This window comes from Leucoraja erinacea, chromosome 21 (assembly GCF_028641065.1).
Source record: "Leucoraja erinacea ecotype New England chromosome 21, Leri_hhj_1, whole genome shotgun sequence".
Lineage (NCBI taxonomy): Eukaryota > Metazoa > Chordata > Chondrichthyes > Rajiformes > Rajidae > Leucoraja > Leucoraja erinaceus.
Window position 1 is genome coordinate 34,998,755 of NC_073397.1, and position 26,931 is coordinate 35,025,685.

At 46.1% G+C, this 26,931-nt stretch overlaps 1 protein-coding gene across 1 annotated transcript; it reads right to left on the reverse strand.

The window, feature by feature from the left end:
• Positions 1 to 731: 731 nt before the first annotated feature.
• On the reverse strand, positions 732 to 25,573 carry LOC129707523 (tyrosine-protein kinase SRK3-like). The gene is made up of 8 exons (XM_055652638.1): positions 24,915 to 25,573; positions 16,490 to 16,611; positions 14,960 to 15,120; positions 12,431 to 12,575; positions 9,379 to 9,537; positions 5,725 to 5,906; positions 3,118 to 3,274; positions 732 to 2,028 (listed from the first exon to the last, which is right to left on the reverse strand). The coding sequence occupies exons 1-8, from the start codon at positions 25,304 to 25,306 to the stop codon at positions 1,814 to 1,816; spliced, it is 1,533 nt and encodes a 510-aa protein (XP_055508613.1). The 5' UTR covers positions 25,307 to 25,573; the 3' UTR covers positions 732 to 1,813.
• Between the last annotated feature and the right edge of the window lie 1,358 nt (positions 25,574 to 26,931).

A 26,931-nucleotide genomic window follows, 5' to 3' on the forward strand; every position in this document is an offset into this window, starting at 1 on the left:
AGAGACCATCAGACTATCTTTAATTTATCTTGCACTAAACCTTATTCCCTTTATCATGTAAAGGGCCTGTCCCACTGCAGCGACCTAATTTGCGAGTTTAGAAGAGTTTGCTCTCGACCCAAACTCGCAGCATGATCGACACGTGGTCCAAGGAGTTACCATTTCCTTCATTTTCCTAACAAACTGTCCTGAGGTCATTTTCACCCCCCAATATTTTCAGTATTTTGCTGTCTTCCTCTCAGCTGGGACTTTCCCGAAATGCAAAGTCCAATAACAATATATTTAAGCAATATTAGTCTAATAAATGTGTTCTTGAGAGTACATAATATTTTCTGTGGCATTCATAATGATAAAACACAACAATGATACAAAGATCTTTGTTTTGATTGCACCATCAACATGCATACATTATTATATTACAGTTAATATGTACCGAGGGGAAATGTTTATTCCAATGCGCCCCATTCCCAATTCATTTTACATTGAAGTTCCCCGCTCACATCTGGCATCGATCTCTGTCTGAACCAGGGGACAGAGCGTTTATGTGGGGCTCTTGGGGGGGGGGGGGGGGAAATGGGGAGAAGGCAGGAACGGGTAGCTGTGGGGTGTGGGATCAGCCATCAAAACCTCATAACTTTTGTACTATTTCACCGATCGGAAGAAACATTTTTGACTTGCAGCAGAGGAGAATGGTGAGTAAGGTGGCAAAAAAATCGTAGCGCTATGGTGGATCGTTTTTGCGCAAATTTAATTACAATGCCGACAGGAAGTGGTCTAGATGAGAGTTTAAGTAATATACAGATAGATTAATGAACACAATACATTTGCTGATATCAGCAGACCAACACTTAATGAATTATGTGCAGGATGGAACTGCAGATGCTAGTTTAAACCGAAGATGGACACAGAGTGCTGGAGTAACTCAGAGGGTCAGACAACATCTCTGGAGAAAAGGCATAGGTGACATTTCGGGTCGAGATCCTTCATCATTGTTCCGTCCCCTTTCCTGTATTTTCGCACTAGTTTGGTGGTTATCAATTTATAGAATTCTCCTGTTATATCTTTTCTGTGAGCATTGTGTTTACAGGTTGCTGGATGGAAGAATTTCACTGTTATCATTGTCGATACGTGTGAAACATATATTGAAACATATAAGATTATTAAAGGCTTGGACACGCTAGAGGCAGGAAACATGTTCCCGATGTTGGGGGAGTCCAGAACCAGGGGCCACAGTTTAAGAATAAGGGGTAAGCCATTTAGAACGGAGACAAGGAAACACGTTTTCACACAGAGAGTGGCGAGTCTGTGGAATTTTTTGCCTCAGGTGGAGGCCGGTTCTCTGGATACTTTCAAGAGAGAGCTAGATAGGGCTCTTGAAGATAGCGGAGTCAGGGGAAATGGGGAGAAGGCAGGAACGGGGTACTGATTGTGGATGATCAGCCATGATCATATAGAAACATAGAAAATAGGTGCAGAGGAAGGCCATTCGGCCCTTCGAGCCAGCATCGCAATTCATTGTGATCATGGCTGATTGTCCCCAATCAATAACCCGTGCCTGCCTTCTCCCCATATCCCCTGACTCCGCTATCTTTAAGAGCCCTATCAAGCTCTCTCTTGAAAGTATCCAGAGAAATAGCCTCCACTGCCCTCTGAGGCAGAGAATTCCACACTCACCACTCTCTGTATCTATCTGTCTATGTATCTATGTCTCTATGACTCGATGTCTCTAGATGGGTCTTGAGTGTCCATTCCATCCACAGAAGAAGTGCCACCTTCACTTCTTCCATCAGAGTCATGTTCAACGTGTTCAAACTCAGTCCCTTTTTGGAGATTGCTCTTGGCTTTGGTAATAATATTGGGTGTAGAGGGAATTGAGTTCATCCATCAGTACGCTGAAGGTCGGCCGGTCTTCTTCAGTTGCATTCCAACACCGGACCATTATTCCATACATGTCTGGTGTGCAAGTCTCAGGACAAGGCATCCTGTATCCCTGGGTTATTTTATCCACAACTTCCTGGTTTGTCATTCCTGCAACATCAAGGTAAATTATAAATACGATACAACAATTGTAATTACAAGGGGCGGCACGGTGGCGCAGCGCTAGAGTTGCCGCCTCACAGCGCCAGAGTCCCGGGTTCGATCCTGACTACGGGTGCTGTCTATACGGAGTTTGTACGTTCTCCCCGTGACCTGCGTGAGTTTTCTACGGTTTCCTCCCACACTCCAAAGACAAACAGGTTTGTAGCTAAATTGGCTTCTGCAAATTGTCCCTAGTGTGTAGGATAGACCTGGAGTACTGCGTGATCGCTGGTCAGCGCGGACTCGATGGGCCGAAGGACCTGTTTCCACACTGTATCTCTAAACTAAAACTGTACCTGTACAACCAAGAGTTTAGGCCCCAAATCTGATGGTTTGGAGGTATATTGGCTTCTGTAGATGGTTCCTAGTATGTCCTTGGTCAGCGTGAATTTGGTAGGTCTGTTTCCACGCTGTAACTTTAAACAAACTATGTGTAGGAAGGAACTGCAGATGCCTGTTTAAACTGAAGATAGACTCAAAAAGCTGGAGTAACTCAGCGGGACAGGCAGCATCTCTGGAAAGAAGGAATGGGTGACGTTTCGAGCCGAGACCCTCCGTCAGACTCAGTTTAGTTTAGTTTCGAGATACAGCGTGGAAACAGGCCCTTCGGCCCACCGCGTCCGTGCCGACCCACACATTAACACTATCCTACACACACACTAGGGACAATTTATACTTATACCAAGTATACAAACTCAAGCCAAATAGCCAATTAGTGTGAGAGGAAGTCGGAGATCTCGGATAAAACCCACCCGGTCACGGGGAGAACGTACAAACTCCATACAGACACGCCCGTAGTCTAGATCGAACCATCATCCAAGGCAGCAACTCTACCGCTGCGCCACCGTGCCACCCTGAGAATGTCCACCATTTATCTATGCTGGAGTTAAACTTCAATAATATCTTTCATGCACCAATTTAGATATTTTAAATATATAATTTCCAACGTACCGAATGATAAAATTATATGTCTGTCTAAAATAAACTAATCAACAGAGCACTTTGCCTTATGCCTTAGAGTTTCTTTAGTTTACTTACTCTCATATGGATCATTGCCGTAAGTCACGATCTCGTGCAGGAGAACGCCAAATGACCACACGTCTGATTTTATCGAAAATCTGCGGTAGTTTGCAGCTTCGGGTGCCGTCCACTTCACCGGAATTTTGGTCCCAGCTCGGATATTATACACGTCATCCTGTCCAAAGAATCAAGAGTCAAGAGTGATTTCTTTTTTGTCATATGTTCCAGATAGAACAATGACATTCTTACTTGCAATGACAGCCAAGGATCTGTGAAGGGCCTGTCACACTCACGCTATTTTCTCGGTGACTTGCCGGCACCCGTCAGAGTCGCAGCAGGTCGCCGAAAAATTTCAGAATGTTGAAAATCCTGCGGCGACCAGAAAAATGTACGACTCTTTGGGCGACTACTCACGAACAAGCAGGCGTCTTGATTAGTGCGGGTGTCAGAGGTTATGGGGAAGTTAAAAACTGTGAATAACTTGTGAAATATAACGTTAATGTGAACGAAACATTATAGGAGCAACAATGGGACAAAGGTGAGTTAGGTGGTGCAAAAATGTTTGCACTAAATGTACCATTTTGGCATAGATCCCAGATCACATACGCGTGCATAGATAGATAGATAGATAGAAACAAGATGAAACTTTTTGTAATATACTAGACCAATTTCATTAATAACTAGAAATAAAAGTTAAAATTTTCAGATAAGGCGATTCCGGACTCCAGGGGGAAAATCTCTACCGGAATATGTAAAAATGTTACCGTTAGCACGTCGTTTGTTACACACACACACACACACACACACGCACACATCCAAGATCAGAGTTTTAATAGCTATATATGATAGATAGATACTTATTAAGGCACCCGTTCATACCAGCAGGATTTAATTTCCTTTCTCTCGGCCCTATTGACCTAAATATAGAACAAATGTGAGTGATGGCTAATGGGTTTATCAAAGATAGACACAAAAAGCTGGAGTAACTCAACGGACAGAGACAAAATTAAGTTTTGTGCTTGAACAAACTGTGTTTTTCCCACAATTGTAGAGTTAATAAATAATTGGTAAATAAAATGGTTAGATTTAGTAGGAACCTGAGGGGCAACGTTTTACAGAGGGTGGTGGGTATATGGAACAAGCTGCCAGAGGAGGTAGATGAAGCAGGAGCTACAATAACATTTAAACGACATGTATGTTCTCCAGGGATAGTTCTGCCTGGCCCACTCAGTTATCCAGCACGATGTGTATTTTTTTTCTAGAAACTTACATCCTGCAATTCCTTGTTTCAACATTTCCTATCCATATTTGAACTGGTCCAATTAGACAAAACATGCTGGAGAAATTCTTCAGCAAAATAAAAAAAAGTCTCTAGAGATCTTGGAAATGGGTAACGTTTCGGGTTTGGAAATGTCTTCAGTAATGCTAGCAGCACAGGTGTATAGCTGCCTGAAGGTGGCCTATTACCTTCGTAGATAGATGCTGCCTCGAAGGCTCTCGGCTCAACAGCCACATCTGTGTACCTTCGATTTTTACATCTGCAGTTCTCTCTCAAACAGTCGTACAGGGTGAATGCACAGTCTTTTATCCAGGTTAGTGGAATCCAGCACCAGGGGACGTGTACTTAAGGCTCTCGAGAGGAGGAAAACTTAATAGAAAACTCTGGAGTAACTTTTTGTTTCACACAGGCCCTTCAGCCCAACTTGCTGATGGGTGTACATGGAATGAGCTGCCAGAGGAGGTAGTTGAGGCAGGTACACTGACACAATTAAATGGACACTTGGGCAGGATACATGAATAGAATACATGTCAAACACAGACAGGTGGAAGTAGCTTAGATGCGGCATCTTGGTTGCCATGGACAAGTTGGGCTGAAGGGTTTGTTTCCACCTGGAGGTCTATGCCCCCTCAGCAGATAAAGTAGAATTAGATGAAGAGAGAATAGAGTACTTTTTTTACTAGAATGTTGCCTGGGTTTCAACAACTAAGTTACAGAGAAAGGTGAATAAGTTAGGTCTTTATTCCCCAGGAGCGCAGAAGGTCCAGGGGACCAGGGGAGAGTCTTTAAAATCTCGAGAGGGGGACAGAGTTAATGTGGAAAGCTCTGGAGTTTGAGAATTTTTGTTTCAAACAAGAGGACATCACCCAAATTGCTGGACAGAAGTGCACATGGAATGAGGGCCAGAGCAGAGAGTGGTGGCGGCAGGTACACTGACACAATTAAATGGACACTTGGGCGGGATACATGAATAGAATACATGTCAACACAGACAGGTGGAAGTAGCTTAGATGCGGCATCTTGGTTGCCATGGACAAGTTGGGCTGAAGGGTCTATTTCCACCTGGAGGTCTATGCCCCCTCAGCAGATAAAGTAGAATTAGATGAAGAGAGAATGGAGTACGGGGTTTAATTAGCTTAAGAGTAGTAATTGATCAGTACGGGTGTCAGGGGTTATGGGGTGAAGGCAGGAGAATGGGGTTAGGAGGGAGAGATAGATGATTGAATGGCAGAGTAGACGATGGGCCGAATGGCCTAATTCTGCTCCTATCACTTATAACATTATGAAATAGATGGCTACTTTTGAATCTCAATCAGAGTGTGTAGTGTGGAGGTTGCAAACCTTACCCGGATCAGTCTCATTAATCCGAAGTCGGCCACTTTGCAGACCAGTTCCTCTCCAACAAGGACATTTCTTGCAGCCAAATCTCGATGGACAAACTTATGTTTTTCTAAGTACGCCATTGCTTCAGCCACTTGGCTAGCGATGTAAACATGGTGTGTGGTTGTTAACACTTCTCCCTCCTCCCCTGGAAACAACACATTAAAACTTTAGTTCATTTAGTCAGGTCTGACACAGGCCCTTCGGCCCACCGAGTCCGCACTGACCAGCGATTGCCTTGCACCCTGATACTATCCCACACATGCCAGGGATTACAATTGTTGCAAACCCACACGTCTTTGCAGGGTGGGAGGAAACCGGAGCACCCGAAGAAAACCCACTCGGTCACAGGGAGAACGTACAAACTCCGTACAGACAGCACCTGTGGCCAGGATCGAACCTGGGTGGTTGCCGCTCTAAGGCAGCAACCGCTTGCCGCCCTAATAATGGAGGCATGACCTACAATGACTTCAGTACCAAGGCAACATCACATGAGGCACACACCCTGTTCGTATACAAAGCTTCACTGCTGCCATCCAATTTGTGAATAGCATAAGAATCTCCTGGTTTAAAACTTGATCTCAAATGTGATTTTAATCGAATTTGCAAAGTTTCCTCTAGGTATGCCCACTTTGAAGAAGGGTCTTGACCCGAAACGTCACCCATTCCTTCTCTCCGGAGATGCTGCCTGTCCCGCTGAGTTACTCCAGCGTTTTTGTGTCTACCTTCGATTTAAACCAGCATCTGCAGTTCTTTCCTCCCTACTTTGAAGAAGTTATCCTCTTCTCTCCGAGACACTCGCTACAAGCGAGGGACAATTTTAGGGCCACAATGCACAAACAGGCCCTTCGGCCCACCGAGTCTGGCCCGGCCAGCAATCTCCCCATACACTAGCACCATCCTAGACACTAGAGATAATTTACAGTCTGAAGAAGGGTTTCGACCCGAAACGTTGCCTATTTCCTTCGCTCCATAGATGCTGCCTCACCCGCTGAGTTTCTTCAGCATTTTTGTCTACCTTCAATTTTCCAGCATCTGCAGTTCCTTCTTAAACATTTAACGTACAAACCTGCACGTCTTTGGAGCGTGGGAGGAAACCAGAGCACTCAGAGATGGCGGTGCTGGCTCGAAGGGCCCAATGGCCTACTCCTGCTCCTATTGTCTAATTAACATAGAAACATAGAAATTAGGTGCAGGAGTAGGCCATTCGGCCCTTCGAGCCTGCACCGCCATTCAATACGATCATGGCTGATCATCCAACTCAGTATCCCGTACCTGCCTTCTCTCCATACCCCCTGATCCCCTTAGCCACAAGGGCCACATCTAACTCTCTCTTAAATATAGCCAATGAACTGGCCTCAACTACCCTCTGTGGCAGAGAGTTCCAGAGATTCACCATTCTCTGTGTGAAAAAAGTTCTTCTCATCTTGGTTTTAAAGGATTTCCCCCTTATCCTTAAGCTGTGACCCCTTGTCCTGGACTTCCCTAACATCGGGAACAATCTTCCTGCATCTAGCCTGTCCAACCCCTTAAGAATTTTGTAAATTTCTATAAGATCCCCTCTCAATCTCCTAAATTCTAGAGAGTATAAACCAAGTCTATCCAGTCTTTCTTCATAAGACAGTCCTGACATCCCAGGAATCAGTCTGGTGAACCATCTCTGCACTCCCTCTATGGCAATAATGTCCGTCCTCAGATTTGGAGACCAAAACTGTACGCAATACTCCAAGTGTGGTCTCACCAAGACCCTGTACAACTGCAGTAGAACCTCCCTGCTCCTATACTCAAATCCTTTTGCAATGAAAGCTAACATACCATTCGCAACCTACAAACCTGCTCGCCTTTGAGATGTGGGTGGAAATGGAAGCACTCAGAGGAAACCCAGGTGGTCACCGAGCTTTGTACTGACAGCATCCGAGGTCAGGATCGAACCGAGGTCTCTGGTGCTGTGAGACAGCAGCTCAACCAGCTGGGCCACCATGCCACCTTAATACAATTATATTTCCTTCAACTTTTTAGAGTTTGTGCAATAGTATCACTTATAAAGAAACGTAACCCGAGACATTTTCATTGCAACTGTGACATTATTGTTTTTGAAATGGATTGATCTCTTTATATAACTTGCCTCATGTGGCAAATGGTTGCAGATTTCACTTTATAACACTTGCTACTTGTGATTGAAAATTCCCAAATGCTATTAGTAACAGGCAGCACAAAGAGAATAATCCTAAAGACAAATCACAAATCCTGCAGACTCTGGAAACCTGAAATAAAATCAGACCGTGCTGGAAACACTCAGAAGGTCAGGCAACATCTGTGGAAGTGTGATGTGAAATTCTGGAGTAACTCAGTGGGACAGGCAGCATCTCTGGAGAGTGAGATGCCTGCTTGTCCCGCTGAGTTACTCCAGCATTTTGTGTCTACTACCTTCGATTTAAACCCATCTGCAGTTCCTTCCTACACATCTGTGGAAGAGTTTCGGTTCTAGTATGTTTTAACCGCAATTGGGAAAGAGAAAAATGGTTCAGGGCGCAGCGGTAGAGATATCGTCAGAGATCCGGGTTCGATTCTGAATTTTGAATTTTAATCCTAGCAGGTAGACAAAATTGCTGGAGAATCTCAGCGGGTGCGGCAGCATCTATGGAGCGAAGGAAATAGGCGACGTTTCGGGGCGAAACCCTTCTTCTGTCCTAGCATCTAAGAGATTCAAAAGTGAAAGGGTTTTTTTTTGTGAGCCAGTTGATATATTCTTGTTTAGCAATTTGACGGAAGATTCCATAACACTCTGCTAACACCTGTGTTCTTAATGGCAAGAAAACTTGACAAGAGGCGAACTTCAAACTTGCAAAGAGGAACCAAAAACCGAAAATGTATGTTTTTCCTTAGCTGTAAGTTTGTGGTTAAACAGCACATTGCAATATACCATCGTTACAAAGTCAGGGACAAAAGTAAATTCTGTGATCAACTCAATGAGACATATTTCCCACAAGCGTTTCACCTCTTTTCACTGCAAGTAAAGTAACCTACATTCTCTGCTCCTCCCAATGTCCGAGGGTCACAATTGTGAAATTAGAAGATGTCACATTGTTTTGCAGCACGGAAACAGGTCCTTCAATTGCTGAGCCACATTCCGCAGAGATCCCACTATAGTCTATTCAAAGCTGGGGACGATAATAACCGTTCATTTCTGCTAGTCCCCTTTAGTTTAGAACATTAAAAAAAAATTGTTTGATATTAGTTTTGTTTTAGTTTAGAGATACAGCATGGAAACAGGCCCTTCGGCCCATCAGTTCCATGCTGACCCGTTGACACCAGTTCCACGTTATGCCGTTTCCACACGAGGGGGCAGATTTACAGAGGGCCAATTGACCTACAAGCCCGCACGTCTGTGGAATGTAGGAGGAAGCCCGAGCACCCAGAGGAAGCCCACGCGGTCACAGGGAGAACAGGCAAACTCCACACAGACAGCACCCGAGGTTGGGATTGAAGCTGGGTCTCCTGCGCCGTATCTACCAGTATTGCCATTGTGCCGCCCCCAGCTCGCACAGAGGGTTTCCGACACAAGTCTACTCCGCCACTCTCTGAGTCACTGGACTGCCCTCAATATTCCAGATACTAACCACAGAGATAGTCCTTCAGGTTTCCTTTGGTCATGAGTTCTGTGATGATGTAAACGGGTTCTACAATTGAACAAACGGCGTACAGCTGCACCAGCTTCGGGTGGTTGATGCTCTTCATAACTTTCACCTCTTGAAGAAACACATCGACATTCATATCATCTGCGTAAATAGGACACATAACATTCAGTATTTTACCCGACACTCGAGAGTCAATACAAGAGTGTTTAATTGTCGTATGCATCGATTGTGAAACAATGAAATCCTTACGGCCCTGTCCCACTTACGTGACTTTTTCGGCGCCTGCCAGCACCCGTCATAGGTCGTTGCAGGTTGGCGAAAAATTTAAACGTGTTGAGAATCCAGCGGCGACCAGAAAGACGCTACGACTCTTTGGGCGACTGAGGAGACGACTCACGACCGTACAGGCGACATGTCGCGGGGGTGAAGCCTGTACGGTCGTGTGTAGTCGCCCAAAGAGTCGTACCTTGTTCTGGTCGCCGCTGGATTTTCAACGTGTCGAACATTTTCGGCCACCTGTAATGCCCTATGACGGGTGCCAGCAGTCGCAGAAAAAGTTGCGTAAGTGGGACAGGCCCTTTCCTTACAGAAGCATAACAGGACTGTAAATGCAAAAACACACATATAATATATAGCATTTAAAAAAATCAATAAATGAATAAATCTAAATCTATTCTTTAAAATAAGTTGGGATTAAGGCGGCAGGTCTGTAGGTTGAATCACCCCGAGTGTGTTGGGAGTGGACGAGAAAATGGGATAGTATAGAACTAGTGTGAACGGGAGATCGTTGGTTGGCTGTGGGCTGTTTCCCAGCTGTATCTCTGAAATGATCTACAATGTCGAGAGTTCCTTTGGCCTGCGGGATCTATTCACTACTCCACCCAATCCCAATAGTTGATGTGGATTTCCTGTGAGTGCAGTGGTTTATTCTAACATCCCCAGAAACATGTGGGTTGTAAGTTAATTGGAAGTTGGTACGTGGGTGGGGTGGTCGTGTCTGGGTGGAGAGTAAATTACAGGAAATGCTAATGGAGAAAGTATTATAGCAATTGTCGACAAATGACCACAGCCACATCCCCAGTGTACAAGGGATTGCTCCAGCAATTGCAACTGGTAGAGTCCCCCTCACCCCATGCACTAAAACAATACTGTCAGATGGAAACATAAGGAATTGCAGAAACTGGAAACACAAAGTGCTGGAGGAACACAGCTGTCAGGCAGCATCTGCGGAGGGAATGGACAAATGGCCTTTCGGGTCTGGACCTTTCTTCAGACAATTTGGGTCTGAAGAAGGGTCCTGACCTGAAACGGCGCCTGTCCCGTTCCCTCCACAGATGCTGCCTGACCCGCTGAGTTCCTCCAGCACTTTGTGTGTGTGTGTGTGTGTGTGTGTGTTTGCACTACATTCTCCACAGGGTAGGGTTGCCAACTTTCTAACTCCCAAATAAGGGGACAAAAGGTCAAAATAGGGGATCAAATTCCCGACGGCAATTCGTCGACCGACTGGGACGTGGCTGGGTGAATGATGAGTTGGCCCCTGGGTGCTGGACTGTACACAAAGCCCAGCCGGCGGGCCAGCTGAGGAGTTTTGGCCCCAGGCGACAGGGCCACGGGAGAGGCGCTGCTGCTGCTGCTGCTGCACTCCATGGGTTGCACTACGTCGGGACGGGTGAGGCGGGGCCTGGGCACGGCGCTCCGACCCGACAGTCCCCTCGACCCGAGTAGTAGCGGTCAAAGAGGACATGACTTCAGAATTAAGGGACAGAAGTTTAGGGGTAATATGAGGGGGAACTTCTTTACGCAGAGAGTGGTAGCGGTGTGGAATGAGCTCCCAGGTTCATTGGTATCATTTAAAAATAAATTGGATAGGCATATGGATGAGAAGGGAATGGAGGGTTATGGTACGAGTGCAGGCAGGTGGGACTAAGGGGAAAAAAAAAATTTGTTCGGCACGGACTTGTAGGGCCGAGATGGCCTGTTTCCGTGCTGTAATTGTTATATATGTTAATACGGGACAAGGGCGGTCCCGTACGGGACAAACCAATTTAGCCCAATATACGGGATGTCCCGGCTAAAACGGAACAGTTGGAAACCCTACTGCAGGGGGAGTCTTGCAGAGAAGTGTGTAATTGTACTTCCATTTAACACTTGCATTTAACACTGATGTTTCATATTTTAATATTTCTGGAATAATTCCTAACGTTTGCAAATATTAACAATAAAAACGTTTCTTCCAGCAGTTTGTGGGAGGGATATCCTGATCCCAATCCTGCACCATGCTCTGAGATGGGATTTATGTGCATAAGGGCCATCTATGGAGCAGTGTGTGCCAAGACTCTGCTCGTCTGCATTCAGCTAATTCCAACGTTAGGGTTACAGGGGAGTGTTGTAGCTAAATAGAGAGATGGGCAGCCAGTACATTTAGCGCCCACAGAACTGCCGGCATGGGAATGCTTGAGCGTTAATAGCTTTAGATTTCTTATTATAGGTCACGGAGTCTAGCGAAAAGCTTCCATCATCCCGGCGAGAGGGCCTGTACATCGGGCCGCCCGTAGCAGCGACTGCCCCGACCTCGGGTGAACAAAGAGGAAGACGGCTGAATTTTATTGCCTTCCATCACAGTGGGGAACGTTGATTCCGCTGTGGCGGATGTTTATGCTAAACTCTGTTGTGTATTGTTTAAGAACGAACTGCGGATGCTGGAAAAATCGAAAGGGAGACAAAAATGCTGGAGAAACTCAGCGGGTGAGGCAGCGTGTATGGAGCGATGGAATGGGCGACGTTTCGGGTCGAGACCCATCTTCAGTCTCAAGACTCAGACGGAAGGAACGGTCCGTTATTGCAGTATATCGGCTGCTTTCCCAGGGCAGCCTGGAGTGTAGATGGAGTCTTTCAGCTGTGCTTGTTCAATTTGTGCCATCCCTTTGTACATCACACAAAGACATCTTGCTACAAGTGTTCAAGAAGGAACTGCAGATGCTGGAAGATCGAAGGTACACAAAATTGCTGGAGAAACTCAGCGGGTGCTACAAACCTTTTTTAAGCATTTTGATTGCCACACGCTGGTCTTCTCCCCAAGTTCCTTCCCAGACCTCTCCAAAGTTTCCTTCTCCTAGTTTTCGCAGCAAAGTGAATTCTTCTCTGGGCCTTTCCCATTCATCAACTTGATAAGCTGCTTGCTGCAAAGGAGCCAATAGATCAGTACACAGTACTTTACTTTTCAATACACCATTTAATTTCTACTTTGGAATAGTAAGCATGCAAGATTCCATCATGAAACTTAATGATTTAATCCAACGCCACTCTGCGATGTTAGGGGTAGACCGTGGAAACAGGCCCTTCGGCCCATCCAGCTCATGCCGCCCATCCATCACCAATTCATCAGGTCACAAGTAATAGGAGCGGTTGGGCTTGTACCCCTCTGGAGTTTAGAAGGATGAGAGGGAATCTTATTGAAACATATAAGATTGTTAAAGGTTTGGTCACGCTAGAGGCAGGAAACATGTTCTCGATGTTGGGGGAGTCCAGAACCAGGGGCTACAGTTTAAGAATAAGGGGTAAGCCATTTAGAACGGAGAAAAGGAAACACTATTTCTCACAGAGAGTTGTGAGTCTGTGGAATTCTCTGCCTCACAGGGCAGTGGAGCCTTTCCACTTTCAAGAGAGAGCTAGATAGGGCTCTTAAAGACAGCGGAGTCAGGGGATATGGGGAGAAGGCAGGAACAGGGTACTGATTGGGGATTATCAGCCATGATCACATTGAATGGCGGTGCTGGCTCGAAGGGTCGAATGGCCTACTCCTGCACCTATTGTCTATTGCGAATTAGGCCATTCAGCCCATCAAGTCTACTCTGCCATTCAATCATGGCTGATCTATCTCTCCCTCCTAACTCCATTCTCCTGCCCTCCCCCCCATAACCCCTGACACCCGCACTAATCAAGAATCTATCTCTCTGCTTTAAAAATATCCCTTGACTTGGCAAATAATTCCACAGATTCACCACCCTCTGACTAAAGAAATTCCTTCTCATCTCCTTCCTAAAGGAACATCCTTTAATTCTGAGGCTGTGACCTCTCGCCCTAGACTCTCCCACTAGTGGAAACATCCTCTCCACATCCACTCCACCCAATCCAGTTCTATGTAATTCACTTTTGCATGCACTCCCGACAGCCAATTTACAGAGGGACAATTAACGTACAAACCCGCATGTCAAATGCAGTGACTAGTGGGGTGCCGCAAGGATCGGTGCTGGGACCACAGCTATTTACAATATATATTAATGATTTGGACGAGGGAATTGAATGCAACATCTCCAAGTTTGCAACACTAAGCCAAGTGTTAGCGGATGACTAGGAGGCTGCAAGCTTGGATAGGCTGGGTGAGTGCATGGCAGATAGCTAGAAATGGTGCAGGAGGATTCGCCCTAGGAGGCATTCAAGGGCTGAATTCAGGATAGGGGCCACATCTAACTCCCTCTTAAATATAGGGTGAGTGAGCAAAATGCATGGCCCGTACCCTGAGATGCAGTATAATGTGGATAAATGTGAGGTTATCCACTTTGGTGGCAAAAACAGGAAAGTAGACTATTACCTGAATGGTGGCCGATTGGGAAAGGGGGAGATGCAACGAGACCTGGGTGCCATGGTACACCAGTCATTGAAAGTAGGCATGCAGGTGCAGCAGGCAGTGAAGAAAGCGAATGGTATGTTAGCATTCATAGCAAAAGGATTTGAGTATAGGAGCAGGGAGGATCTACTGCAGTTGTACAGGGTCTTGGTGAGACCACACCTGGAGTTTTGGTCTCCAAATCTCAGGAAGGATACTATTGCCATAGAGGGAGTGCAGAGAAGGTTCACCAGACTGATTCCTGGGGTGTCGGGACTTTCATATGAAGAAAGACTGGATAGATTCGGCTTGTACTCGCTAGAATTTAGGAGATTGAGGGGGATCTTATAGAAACTTACAAAATTCTTAAGGGGTTGGACAGGCTAGATGCAGGAAGATTGTTCCCGATGTTGGGGAAGTCCAGAACAAGGGGTCACAGCTTAAGGATAGAGGGGAAATCCTTTAGGACCGAGATGAGAAAAAAAAAATTCACACAGAGAGTGGTGAATCTCTGGAATTCTCTGCCACAGAAGGTAGTTGAGGCCAGTTCATTGGCTATATTTAAGAGGGAGTTAGAGGTGGCCCTTGTGGCTAAAGGGATCAGGGGGTATGGAGAGAAGGCAGGGACAGGATACTGAGTTGGATGATCAGCCATGATCATATTGAATGGCAGTGCAGGCTCGAAGGGCCGAATGGCCTCTACTCCTGCACCTATTGTCTATGTTTCTATATTTCTATGTCTTTGGGATGTCGGAGGAAACCGGAGCACCCGGGGAAAACCCACACGGTCACAGAGTATCCATACAGCGTGATATTCGAGAAGGTAGACACAAAATGCTGGAGTAACTCAGCGGGACAGGCAGCAGCATCTCTGGAGAGAAGGAATGGGTGACGTTTCGGGTCGGGACCTTTCTTCATACTGCAGTTCTTTCCTACAAGCGACATCCGAGAAAATACCTTTGCGCAAGGCTTCGACAGCGGAAAGCCAACAATCTTCCAATTTTTTTTGTGGAATTCCACGAGGTCTTTAATGGTGGAAAACGACTGATTTTCTTGAAGATAAAATGATCCTTGTGACGAAGACAATATCCGATAGTGATGTACTTTATCGTTCAAAGCTGCAGGCAAAGAGAAACAATTTAAAACTTCAGACTTCAGAATGTCAAAGGGGGACCCAGCATGGAGGGGGGGGGGGGGGGGGGGGGGTGGTGAATCTGTTGAATTCTTTGCCACAGAATAGACAATAGACAATAGGTACAGGAGTAGGCCATTCTGCCCTTCGAGCCAGCACTGCCATTCAATGTGATCATGGCTGATCATCCCCAATCAGTACCCCGTTCCTGCCTTCTCCCCATATCCCCAGACTCCGCTATTTTTAAGAGCCCTATCTAGCTCTCTCTTGAAATTATCCAGAGAACTGCCTCCACTGCCCTCCGAGGCAGAGAATTCCACAGATTCCCAGCTCTCTGTGTGAAAAAGTGTTTCCTCGTCTCCGTTCTAAATGGCTTACTCCTTATTCTTAAACTGTGGCCCCTGGTTCTGGACTCCCCCAACACCAGGAACATGTTTCCTGCCTCTAGCGTGTCCAAGCCCTTAACAATCTTATATGTTTCAATTGGAATCCCTCTGATCCTTCTAAACTCCAGAGTGTACAAGCCCAGCTGCTCCATTCTCTCAGCATATGACTGTCCCGCCATCCCGGGAATTAACCTTGTAAACCTACGCTGCACTCCCTCAATAGCAAGGGAGACAAAAATGCTAGAGAAACTCAGCGGGTGAGGCAGCATCTGTGGAGAGAAGGAATAGGTGACGTTTCGGGTCGAGACCCTTCTTCAGACTGACAGGTCTCGACCCGAAACGTCACCTATTCCTTCTCTCCGTAGATGCTGCCTCACCCGCTGAGTTCCTCCAGCTTTTTTGTGTACTGATTTTTCCAGCATCTGCAGTTCCTTCTTAAACGTTACAATCAACATCTAAGTTACAGAGATAGGTTGAATAAGTTAGGTCTTTATTCTCTGGAGCGCAGAAGGTTAAGGGGGGGACTTGATAGAGGTCTTTAAAATGATGAGAGGGATAGACAGAGTTGATGTGGACAAGCTTTTCCCTTTGAGAATAGGGAAGATTCAAACAAGAGGACATGACTTCAGAATTAAGGGACAGAAGTTTAGGGGTAATATGAGGGGGAACTTCTTTACTCAGAGAGTGGTGGCGGTGTGGAATGAGCTTCCAGTGGAAGTGGTGGAGGCAGGTTCATTGGTATCATTTAAAAATAAATTGGATAGGCATATGGATGAGAAGGGAATGGAGGGTTATGGTATGAGTGCAGGCAGGTGGGACTAAGGGGAAAAAAAAAAAAAAAAAAGTTGTTCGGCACGGACTTGTAGGGCCGGGATGGCCTGTTTCTGTGCTGTAATTGTTATATGTTATATGGTTAACATGTGATTATTGATTTTTTATTATTTCAATGAAAACCACGTTTTTACACACCCGATATTGAATAGCGACCGTTGTCAGTCTCACTCCTGCGCACCAGGAAGGCTCCGTTTTGATTTTCTGGCGACGTCAGCAATTTTTCCGCTTCTTCTCTTCCAATCTTTCCAAAGTACCACCTGGGGAAGAAGAACATGCCCGTTTATTTTACTGTAATATCTTTACTTCCCATTGAGTTGCAGAAGGGCAGCACAGTGGAGCACACCCTATCCTCCCCTCCTCTCCCCCCCCCCATCGGGCAAGAGGTACAGAAGTGTGAAAACACACACCTCCACATTCAGTGTTTCAGAAAGAACTGCAGATGCTGGAAAAATCGAAGGTAGACAAAAAAATGCTGGAGAAACTCAGCGGGTGAGGCAGCATCTACGGAGAGAAGGAATTGTCGACGTTTCAGGTCTCGACTCAAAATGTTGCCTATTCCTTCTCTCCGTAGATTCTTCCTCACTTGCTGAGTTTCTCCAGCATTTTTTTGTCTACCTCCAGATTCAGGGACAGTTTCTTCCCGGCTGTTATCAGGCAACTGAACCGTCCTCTCACCAACTAGAAAATGGTCTTGACCACCCATCTACGTAACTGGAGACCCTTGGACTCTCTATAATCAAGACTTTACCTTGCACCTAACATTTATCGAGCAGTGCACGAGCAGTGTACAGATGCTTTTATCCTGTATCTGTACACTGGGGACGGCTTGGTTTTTAATCATGTCTAATCTTTTCACTGACTGGATAGCACGCAGCAAAAAATCGAGCTATTCAGTGTACAGATAAATGATAAAGGGAATAATGTTTAGTGCAAGATTAAACTGTGTATCAGGCAACTGAACCATCCTACCACAACCAGAGAGCAGTGCTGACCTAGTATCTACCTCTTTGGTGACACTCGGACTATCCTTGATTGGACTTTGCTGGCTTTACCTTGCACTAAACGTAATCCCCTTATCAAGTATGGATCGTGTAATCGTGTTTAAGAAAGAACTGCAGATGCTGGAAAAAAATCGAAGGTAGACAAAAAATGCTGGAGAAACTCAGCGGGTGAGGCAGCATCTATGGAGAGAAGGAATAGGTGACGTTTGTGTCGAGACCCTTCTTCAGACTGATGTTGGGGGGGGGGGGGGGGGGAAGAAAGGAAGAGGCGGAGACACTAGGCTGTGGGAGAGCTGGGGAGGGGAGGGGAAGGAGGGAGAAAGCAAGGACTACCTGAAATTGGAGAAGTCAATGTTCATACCGTTGGGGTGTAAACTACCCAAGCGAAATATGAGGTCCATACCATTGTCTTTCTGCTGACTGGTTAGCACGCAACAAAAGCTTTTCACTGTACCTCGGTACACATGACAATAAACTACACTGAACTGACCTGAAAGTCCGATCAAAGATAGTCCGAGGGTTTTGCATATGAGATGGATAGTAGTTCAAGACTGCTCTCTGGTTATTTCTTCAAACTCCCAAAATATTTGACCTATTCTTACAGTTAGTCACAGAATCAGCATCTAGTGTGTCCACATTCTTTGTATGTTAAACACTATCTATCGGTACATTCGGCAGAAATGTCAAAAATGATAAGCAAATACTGTGGCTCATCCCGGAGAACAAAACGCCACAAACCGTATACCTTGAAACAGCTGTTTCACACTTCAAACATTATCTCATCTATGTGAGTGAAACTGACATTTATTAGAGTATTAAAGTCGTACAGCATGGAAACAGGCCGTTCGGCCCTACCTGCCCAAAGCCGATCAACATGCCCCATCTACACTAGTGGTGTCACAGCGGTAGAGTTGCTGCCATACAGCGAATGCAGCGCTGGAGACCCGGGTTCGATCCTGACTACGGGTTCTGTCTATGCGGAGTTTGCACGTTCTCCCCGTTTTCTCCGAGATCTTCGGTTTCCTCCCACACTCCAAAGACGTGCAGATTTGGAGGTTAATTGGCTTGGTAAATATAAAAATTGTCCCTAATGGGTGTAGGATAGTGTTAATATGCGGGGTCGGCACGGACATTGTGGGCCAAAGGGCCTATTTCCACGCCATATCTCTGAACTAAACTAATCTAAACTAGTCTCACCAGCCTGCATTTGGCCCATAGCCCTCTTGTCTATGTAACTGTCCAAATGTTTAAGAAAGAACTGCAGATGCTGGAAAAATTGAAGGTAGACAAAAATGCTGGAGAAACTCAGCGGGTGAGGCAGCATCTGTGGAGAGAAGAAATAGATGACGTTTCGGGTCAAGACCCTTCTTCAGACTGACAGGTCGAGACCCGAAACGTCACCTATTCCTTTGCTCCATAGATGCTGCATCACCCGCTGAGTTTCTCCAGCATTTTAGAGTTGCTGCCTCACAGCGCCAGAGACCCGGGTTCGATTCTGACTACAGTACTAAAGGGAAGTCGGTTCGATCCTGACTACGGGTGCTGTCTGTACGGAGTCCGAATGCTTTCCCTGTGGCCACGTGTGTTTTGTTCGGGAGCTCCATGCTCCTAAAGCCCTTGTCCCACTTAGGAGACCTTACAGCACAGAAACCTCTGGTGACCTTGCCTGCCACCTAAGGTTTCCATGAGGTCACCGGAGGTTTTGGTCACTCTCCCTAATGGTCGAAAGTGGTTTCTGCGGTGGTCGAGGCTTCATCGAGGTCGCTGCTATTTTTTCATCATGTTTAAAACCGACTAAAAATAGGTTGCCGTTTTAAAAATTGATCATTTTGTAGTCGCAGGTCTAGTCGAAGTCGGTTTTCGTCATAGTCGAGGAAGGTTTTCAACATATGCATGGGAGGTGGTAGGAGGTTGCAGGTCACCTCGACCTTGATGTTTTTTCATGTGGCGGGCAAGGTCACCAGAGGTTGCTGTTTAGGTCTCCTAAGTGGGACAGGGGCATAAAAGGCGTGCAGGTTTACAGGTTAATTGCTTTTGGTTTAGTTACAGGGTGATACAGACCAGCAACCACCCAGTACACGAACACTATCCTACCCACACTGGGGACAATTTACAATCTTTACCGGCCAATTAACCTGCTGACCTGTACGTCTTTGGAGTGTCGGAGGAAACCAGAGCACCAGGAGAAATCCCACGCGGTCCCGGGGAGAAGGTACAAACTCCGTCGAAGCAAACACCCGTAGTCAGGATCGAACCCGGGTCTCTGGCGCTGTAAGGCAGCAACTATACCACTGCACCACCGTACCAGATTTATTGGGTTTTGGTTAAAATTGTGAATTGTTCCTAGTGTGTAGGATAGTGCAGGTGTACGGGGTGACCGCTGGTCGGCGCGGACTCGGTGGGCCAAAGGCGCCAGTTTCCACGCTGCATCTCTAAAGTCTACAGTCGGTGCCTCCTCATCCGTTCCCATAATTGATGATAACTCGGAAGTGCCATCCATCTGCACGGCATTGTTGAATTCCTCAGGTCAAGGGCGTGTGCCTCCAAAATATTCAATGCATTGAAGTCGACAAGGCTTTAAGTATCATGTGGATCTCAGTCAGAAATTATTTGCCACCAAATTCCTTTGCACTCTTAAACAAAGTCCAAAACATTTCAGTTATGCTATGATCACAGTTTCGGGCCATACTGCATTACAGAGAGCTGAAATCATCACTAAACTGCGGAAAGCACATGGCTCGCTCCACAAGTGGACACAGAGTGCTGGAGTAACTCAGCGGGTCAGGCAACATAGAAACATAGAAATTAGGTGCAGGAGTAGGCCATTCGGCCCTTCGAGCCTGCACCGCCATTCAACATGATCATGGCTGATCATCCAACTCAGTATCCCGTACCTACTTCTCTACATACCTCACTGATCCTTTTAGCCACAAGGGCCACATCTAACTCCCTCTTAAATATAGCCAATGAACTGGCCTCAACTACCTTCTGTGGCAGAGAGTTCCAGAGATTCACCACTCTCTGTGAAAAAAGTTCTTCTCATCTCGGTTTTAAAGGATTTCCCCCTTATCCTTAAGCTGTGACCCCTTGTCCTGAACTTCCCCAACATCGGGAACAATCTTCCTGCATCTAGCCTGTCCAACCCTTTAAGAATTTTGTAAGTTTCTATAAGATCCCCTCTCAATCTCCTAAATTCTAGAGAGTATAAACCAAGTCTATCCAGTCTTTCTTCATAAGACAGTCCTGACATCCCAGGAATCAGTCTGGTGAACCGTCTCTGCACTCTCTGGAGAATATGGATAGGTGCAAAGTGCTGTAGTAACTCCGCGGGTCAGGCAGCATCCCCGGAGAACATGTTTTAGGTGGGGGTCCTTCTTCAGACTGATTCTGGGTGGGTGGGGGAAGAAAGCTAGGGAGAGAGAGAGAGAGGAAACACAAACTCTCCATGTTCTCCCGAGATGCTGCCTGACCTGCTGAGTTCCTCCAGACACCGTTTAATACACAAAAGGACACAGAGTGCTGGAGTAACTCAGCGGGTCAGGCAGCATCTGTGGAGAACATGGACAGGTGGTGTTTAGGGTTGGGAAGCTTCTTCAGACTGCGTGATCAGTGCATTGACCAGCATTCTCAGTTCATTGTTTCCACACAAGTCCATCATTTGATTGGGATGCTCTATGTAACATTCAATCCAGAAGGTTTAGCAATTAGTTCAATTTAACACTAAAATAAATCTTTTACTTGCAACTTGCCTCATTTTAAAAAGTGGGTTCTAATTATATCATTTGCCTAAATTACCCGGAGAGATTGCGTTTCAATTTCAATCACTAAATGTAAAACATATTTTTTTTTTCCCCTTTCCCTGGTCCTCATTTTGGAAAAAACGGGAGGTGGATGCCAGAAAGGGTTATATACTTTATTTGCCTAAATTACCTGGAGAGATGTGCCTTTGTTGGGATACATTGTCAAATGCCCTCAATCTAGAGTTATGTCCAGCTGACATTTAACATTTTGTAAGGTCAAACGGTGAGCTTCATTCTATCTGTATTGGAGAGGGTCTTTTTTTGACACTCGCTTCTCCTCTCTCTCATAGGTGTTACAATAGCTGTGCTTTGGACACGTTCGATGGAAGAAATTTTGGTATTTGTGTATGGGTCCCATGCTGCAACTGTGTAGCCAAGCACTCCTTGACAGAAGTTGAACAATGATGAAAGTTGCGCCTCTGAAAATTTAGGACACCTGTTGCTTTCACCGTTGCATGATGAGTCTGACCATTCCAACGCAGATCATTCTGCAATCTGATGCCAAGATCTTTGCATCTACTTTTGATAATGAGCCTTAGTGTGATAAGATGGTCCTGAATGATCTTCTCGTCAGTTAAGGGTGTAGTATCCTGCACTTTTTTTAAAATCTTCCTACATACTGCACATAGAATTTTTGCTCTTTACTTTAGACCCCATATCCCCTGACTCCCTATATCTTTAAGAGCTTATCTAGCTCTCTCTTGAAAGTATCCAGAGAACCGGCCTCCACCACCCTCTGAGGCAGAGAATTCCACAGACTCACAACTCTCTGTGAGAAAAAGTGTTTCCTTGTCTCCGTTCTAAATGGCTTAGCCCCTTATTCTTAAACTGTGGTCCCTGGTTCTGGACTCCCCCAACATCGGGAACACGTTTCCTGCCTCCAGCGTGTCCAAACCCTGAACAAACACGCAGTCACGGGGAGAACGTGCAAACTCCATACAGACAGCACCCGTAGTCAGGATCGGATCAAGTCCCTGGCATTGTAAGGCAGCAGCGCCACTCACTGTGCAGCCCATGAGCTTTCTGCTACCAGTTGTACTGTGTGTGTACAGCCGGATTATATTCATCTGTAGTATCATTTAACTGGAGAGCTTGCAAACAAAGTTTTTCAATGTATCCCAGTACATGTAACAATAACAAACCACTACCAATACCTAGAACCTTTCATTTATCAATTTGGGATACATTTCTGATTTTCACTATTTTGATATGTTGAGGAACCTGTTTAGCTGCTGCAAATAAGAAGAAATTCATTGCTCTGTTATTAGACACATGATGTAGGAACATTCATGACTCATGTCGCAGTTTTAACATGACACACTTATTCCACAAAAATGCTCTCGTAGTCAAAGAGAGATAATTATTAGTGATAAATAGCTTCAATAAAACATCAGAGAATTTATTATTTTTTAAGTATCAAAAATAATATATTTTTAACCATATAACAATTACAGCACGGAAACAGGCCATCTCGGCCCTTCTAGTCCGTGCCGAACACTTACTCTCACCTAGTCCCATCTACCTGCACTCAGACCATAACCCTCCATTCCTTTCCCGTCCATATACCTATCCAATGTATTTTTAAATGATAAAATCGAACCTGCCTCCACCACTTCCACTGGAAGCTCATTCCACACAGCTACCACTCTCTGAGTAAAGAGGTTCCCCCTCATGTTACCCCTAAACGTCTGTCCCTTAATTCTCAAATCATGTCCTCTTGTTTGAATCTTCCCTACTCTCAATGGAAAAAGCTTATCCACGTCAACTCTGTCTATCCCTCCAATAATTTTAAAGACTTCTATCAAGTCCCCCCTTAATCTTCTGCGCTCCAAAGAATAAAGACCTATCTTGTTCAACCTTTCTCTGTAACTTAGGTGCTGAAATCCAGGCAACATTCTAGTAAATCTCCTCTGTACTCTCTCTATTTTGTTGACATCTCTCCTATAATTTGGCGACCAAAACTGTATTAATTACTATCTGGATATAAAAACCAAACCGCCCACCACCATCGTACAAAATCACCAAATTATCTACATTTTTAAACAAATATGTCACAATCCTTACAAATATACTAAATAACTACAATACAACGATGTCCCTTTCTATCACCACCCAGGCACGGGCGTAATCCCGGTAAAAAAGGCAAGTATCTGGTACTCTTCCGCCTGGCACCGTGACTTGCGGATGGCCAGCATGGCCAGGCCATGTCTTTGTTTCTTGGAATGCAAAAAAATCTGTTCAAGACAGGCTCTGAGCCAGATATACACGCAGCAGATAGATAGCCTCCCCTGCATCATTGGTTTCTCAAATTACACACCATTACAAGTTGTAATCAGACAGCATCATGACTAAAATATTCCACAGTCATGCAGTCATGCAGTGATACAGCATGGAAACAGGCCCTTCGGCCCAACTTGCCCACACCCACCAACAGGCCCCATCTACACTAGTCCCACCTGCCTACGATTGGCCCATATCCCTCCAAACCTATCCTATCCACGTGCCTGTCTAAATGTTTCTTAAATGTTGTGAGAGGCAACAGACAACAGGTGCAGGAGGAGGCCATTCGGCCCTTCGAACCAGCACCGCCATTCACTGTGATCAGGGCTGATCATCCACAATCAGTACCCTGTTCCTGCCTTCTCCCCATATCCCATGACTCCGCTATCTTTAAGAGCTCTATCTAACGGTTTGTCAAGGAGGACTCTCTCTCGAGCTTCTACAGGTGCACAGTAGAGAGCATGCTGACCGGTTGCATCGTGGCTTGGTTCGGCAACTTGAGCGCCCAGGAGTGGAAAAGGCTGCAGAAAGTTGTAAACACTGCCCAGTCCATCATCGGCTCTGACCTCCCCACCATCGAGGGGATCTATCACAGTCGCTGCCTCAAAAAGGCTGCCAGCATCATCAAGGACCCACACCATCCTGGCCACACACTCTTCTCTCCGCTACCATCGGGCAGAAGGTACAGGAGCCTGAAATCTGTTGCATCCAGGTTCAGGAACAGCTGCTTCCCCACAGCCATCAGGCTATTAAACTCGACAACAAACAGACTCTGAACTATAACAGCCTATTGCACTTTATCTGATTATTTATGTGTGTATTGAACTGAACTGTTCTGTATTTTTGCTTACAATATTCTGTTGTGCTGCAGCAAAGCAAGAATTTCATTGTCCTATCTGGGACACATGACAATAAACTCTCTTGACTTGTCTTGATGGGGAAAAGACGTGGTCGAGTCTGAAGCAGGGTCTCGACCTGAAACTTCACCCATTCCTTCTCTCCAGAGATGCTGCCTGTCCCGCTGAGTTACTCCAGCACTCTGTGTCTATGGAGAGAAGGAATTCCTTCTCTGCATAGATAAAGTATGTAAATAAATAAATTTATTGGCCAAGTATTCACATACAAGGAATTTGCCTTGGTGCTCCACCCACAAGTAACAACATGACATAACAGTAAGTTACGAATGACTCAGAAATCACTAAACATTAATAATAATAAGACATTAATGATAAAACACCATTGATCAAGCATGTGAACCAACAAAATACCATATGCCTCTTACCCCCTGAGTTTCTCCAGCATTTCGTGTCTACCTTGGATTTTACCAGCGTCTGCAATTCTTTCTTAAACACTCCGTTGGGTGTAAAGATGTTTTTACCAGCCAGGTTCTGACTGCACCACCCTGTCCCATTGCAGAGTGAGGGGACCTTTGCCCGTTGATACAGGGTGGGGAGTGGGGGGGACATTGCATCTACTCACGCTTCTCTCTCCACGCCTTCCTGCAGAAGTGTCACATAGTTGGAAGGGACGAAGCCCCGGTCGTCGGGCCCCTTCTGGGCGAAGAAGTAGTCTCCCTCGTCTCGGATGACACGGACCTTATCCCCCTTCGTCAGCGACAACTCCTCGGGACTCCTGGCCTGGAAGTTGTACAGAGCGGCGTAGACGGGTCCGGCTCCGGCTCCTGCTCCGGCCCCCGGTCTAATGGGCCGGGTGGGAGCCGGGCTGGGGGTCGCTTTGGACTGCAGGTAGGGAGCGGAGATGACAGCGACCTGCGGCCGAACCCGTGGGGTGTTGGAAGGAAGAGGCTGGGGCCAAATGCGATCCCACAACACCTGTAGACAAGGGCAACGCTTCCTCGCCGGCTCCTCCATCACACACACACACACACTCTCCCTCACTCACTTCTTATTGCTCCTTGCCATTCCCATACAACCTGCTTCAATGTTGACCTGTCCTGACCACACTGCCCCAAGGATCCACTTTCCTCCAAACTGCTGAAAAGTTTTGGAAACTTTCCTCAAAGTTAACTTTTCTTTTTGCTGTTATGTGTTCACAAAGTTCCAGCCGCACGTTGTCTATCTGCAGACATCCTTTGAAATCCCTCCCTGTCGTTCTCTGGCAGATTTTTCTTTGGGGGGGGGGTGGGGTGGGGAGGGGGAGGTGGGGTGGTGGTTCGGTTCCTGGACTTTCATTGCATTCCCTGGCAACACAGGTAGAACCAGTTTTCCGATGTGTTTTCTGCTGGAATGCGGAAACGGGGACAAATCACCGCATTCAAGGCGGGACTTGTGTCTCGCTGCCTCCACACAATGGCCAACTCCAAACTCTTAACCCGAGCAGGCCAACGGTGTGAAAAATCACAATCAGCGCCCAGACAAATACATCTAAATATCATAATACTCTCTGGAATTTAGGAGATTGAGAGGGCATCTTATAGAAACTTACAAAATTCTTAAGGGGTTGGACAGACTAGATGCAGGAAAATTGTTCCCGATGTTGGGGAAGTCCAGGACAAGGGGTCACAGCTTAAGGATAAGGGGGAATCCTTTAAAACCGAGATGAGAAGAACTTTTTTCACACAGAGAGTGGTGAATCTCTGGAACTCTCTGCCACAGAGGGTAGTTGAGGTCAGTTCATTGGCTATATTTAAGAGGGAGTTAGATGTGGCCCTTGTGGCTAAAGGGATCAGAGGGTATGGAGAGAAGGCAGGTACAGGATACTGAGTTGGATGATCAGCCATGATCATATTGAATGGCGGTGCAGGCGCGAAGGGCCGAATGGCCTACTCCTGCACCTAATTTCTATGTTCTATGTTTCTATGAGAGGAATAGATCGGGTAGATGCACAGATTCTCTTGCCCAGAGTAGGTGAGTCGAGAACCAGAGGACATGGTTTTAAGGTGAAGGGGGAAAAAGGTTTAGTCAATAGACAATAGGTGCAGGAATAGGCCATTTGGCCCTTCGAGCCAGCACTGCCATTCAATATGATCGTGGCTGATCATCCCCAATCAGTACCCCGTTCCTGCCTTCTCCCCATATCCCCTGACTCCGCTATTTTAAAGAGCCCTATCTAGCTCTCTCTTGAAAACATCCAGAGAACCTGCCTCCACCGCCCTCCGAGGCAGAGAATTCCACAGACTCAACACTCTCTGTGAGAAAAAGTGTTTCCTCGTCTCCGTTCTAAATGGCTTACTCCTTATTCTTAAACTGTGGCCCCTGATTCTGGACTCCCCCAATATCGGGAACATGTTTCCTGCCTCTAGCGTGTCCAAACCCTTACCAATCCTATATGTTTCAATGAGATGCCCTCTCATCCTTCTAAACTCCAGAGTGTACAAGCCCAGCTGCTCCATTTTCTGTCCGAGGGGTAGTTTTTTCAGCCAAAGTGTGGTGGGTGTCTGGAACAAGGTGCCAGAGGAGGTAGTTGAGGCTGGGACTATCCCAACCTTTAAGAAATTTAAGGTACATGGATAGAACAGGTTTGGAGGGATATGGAC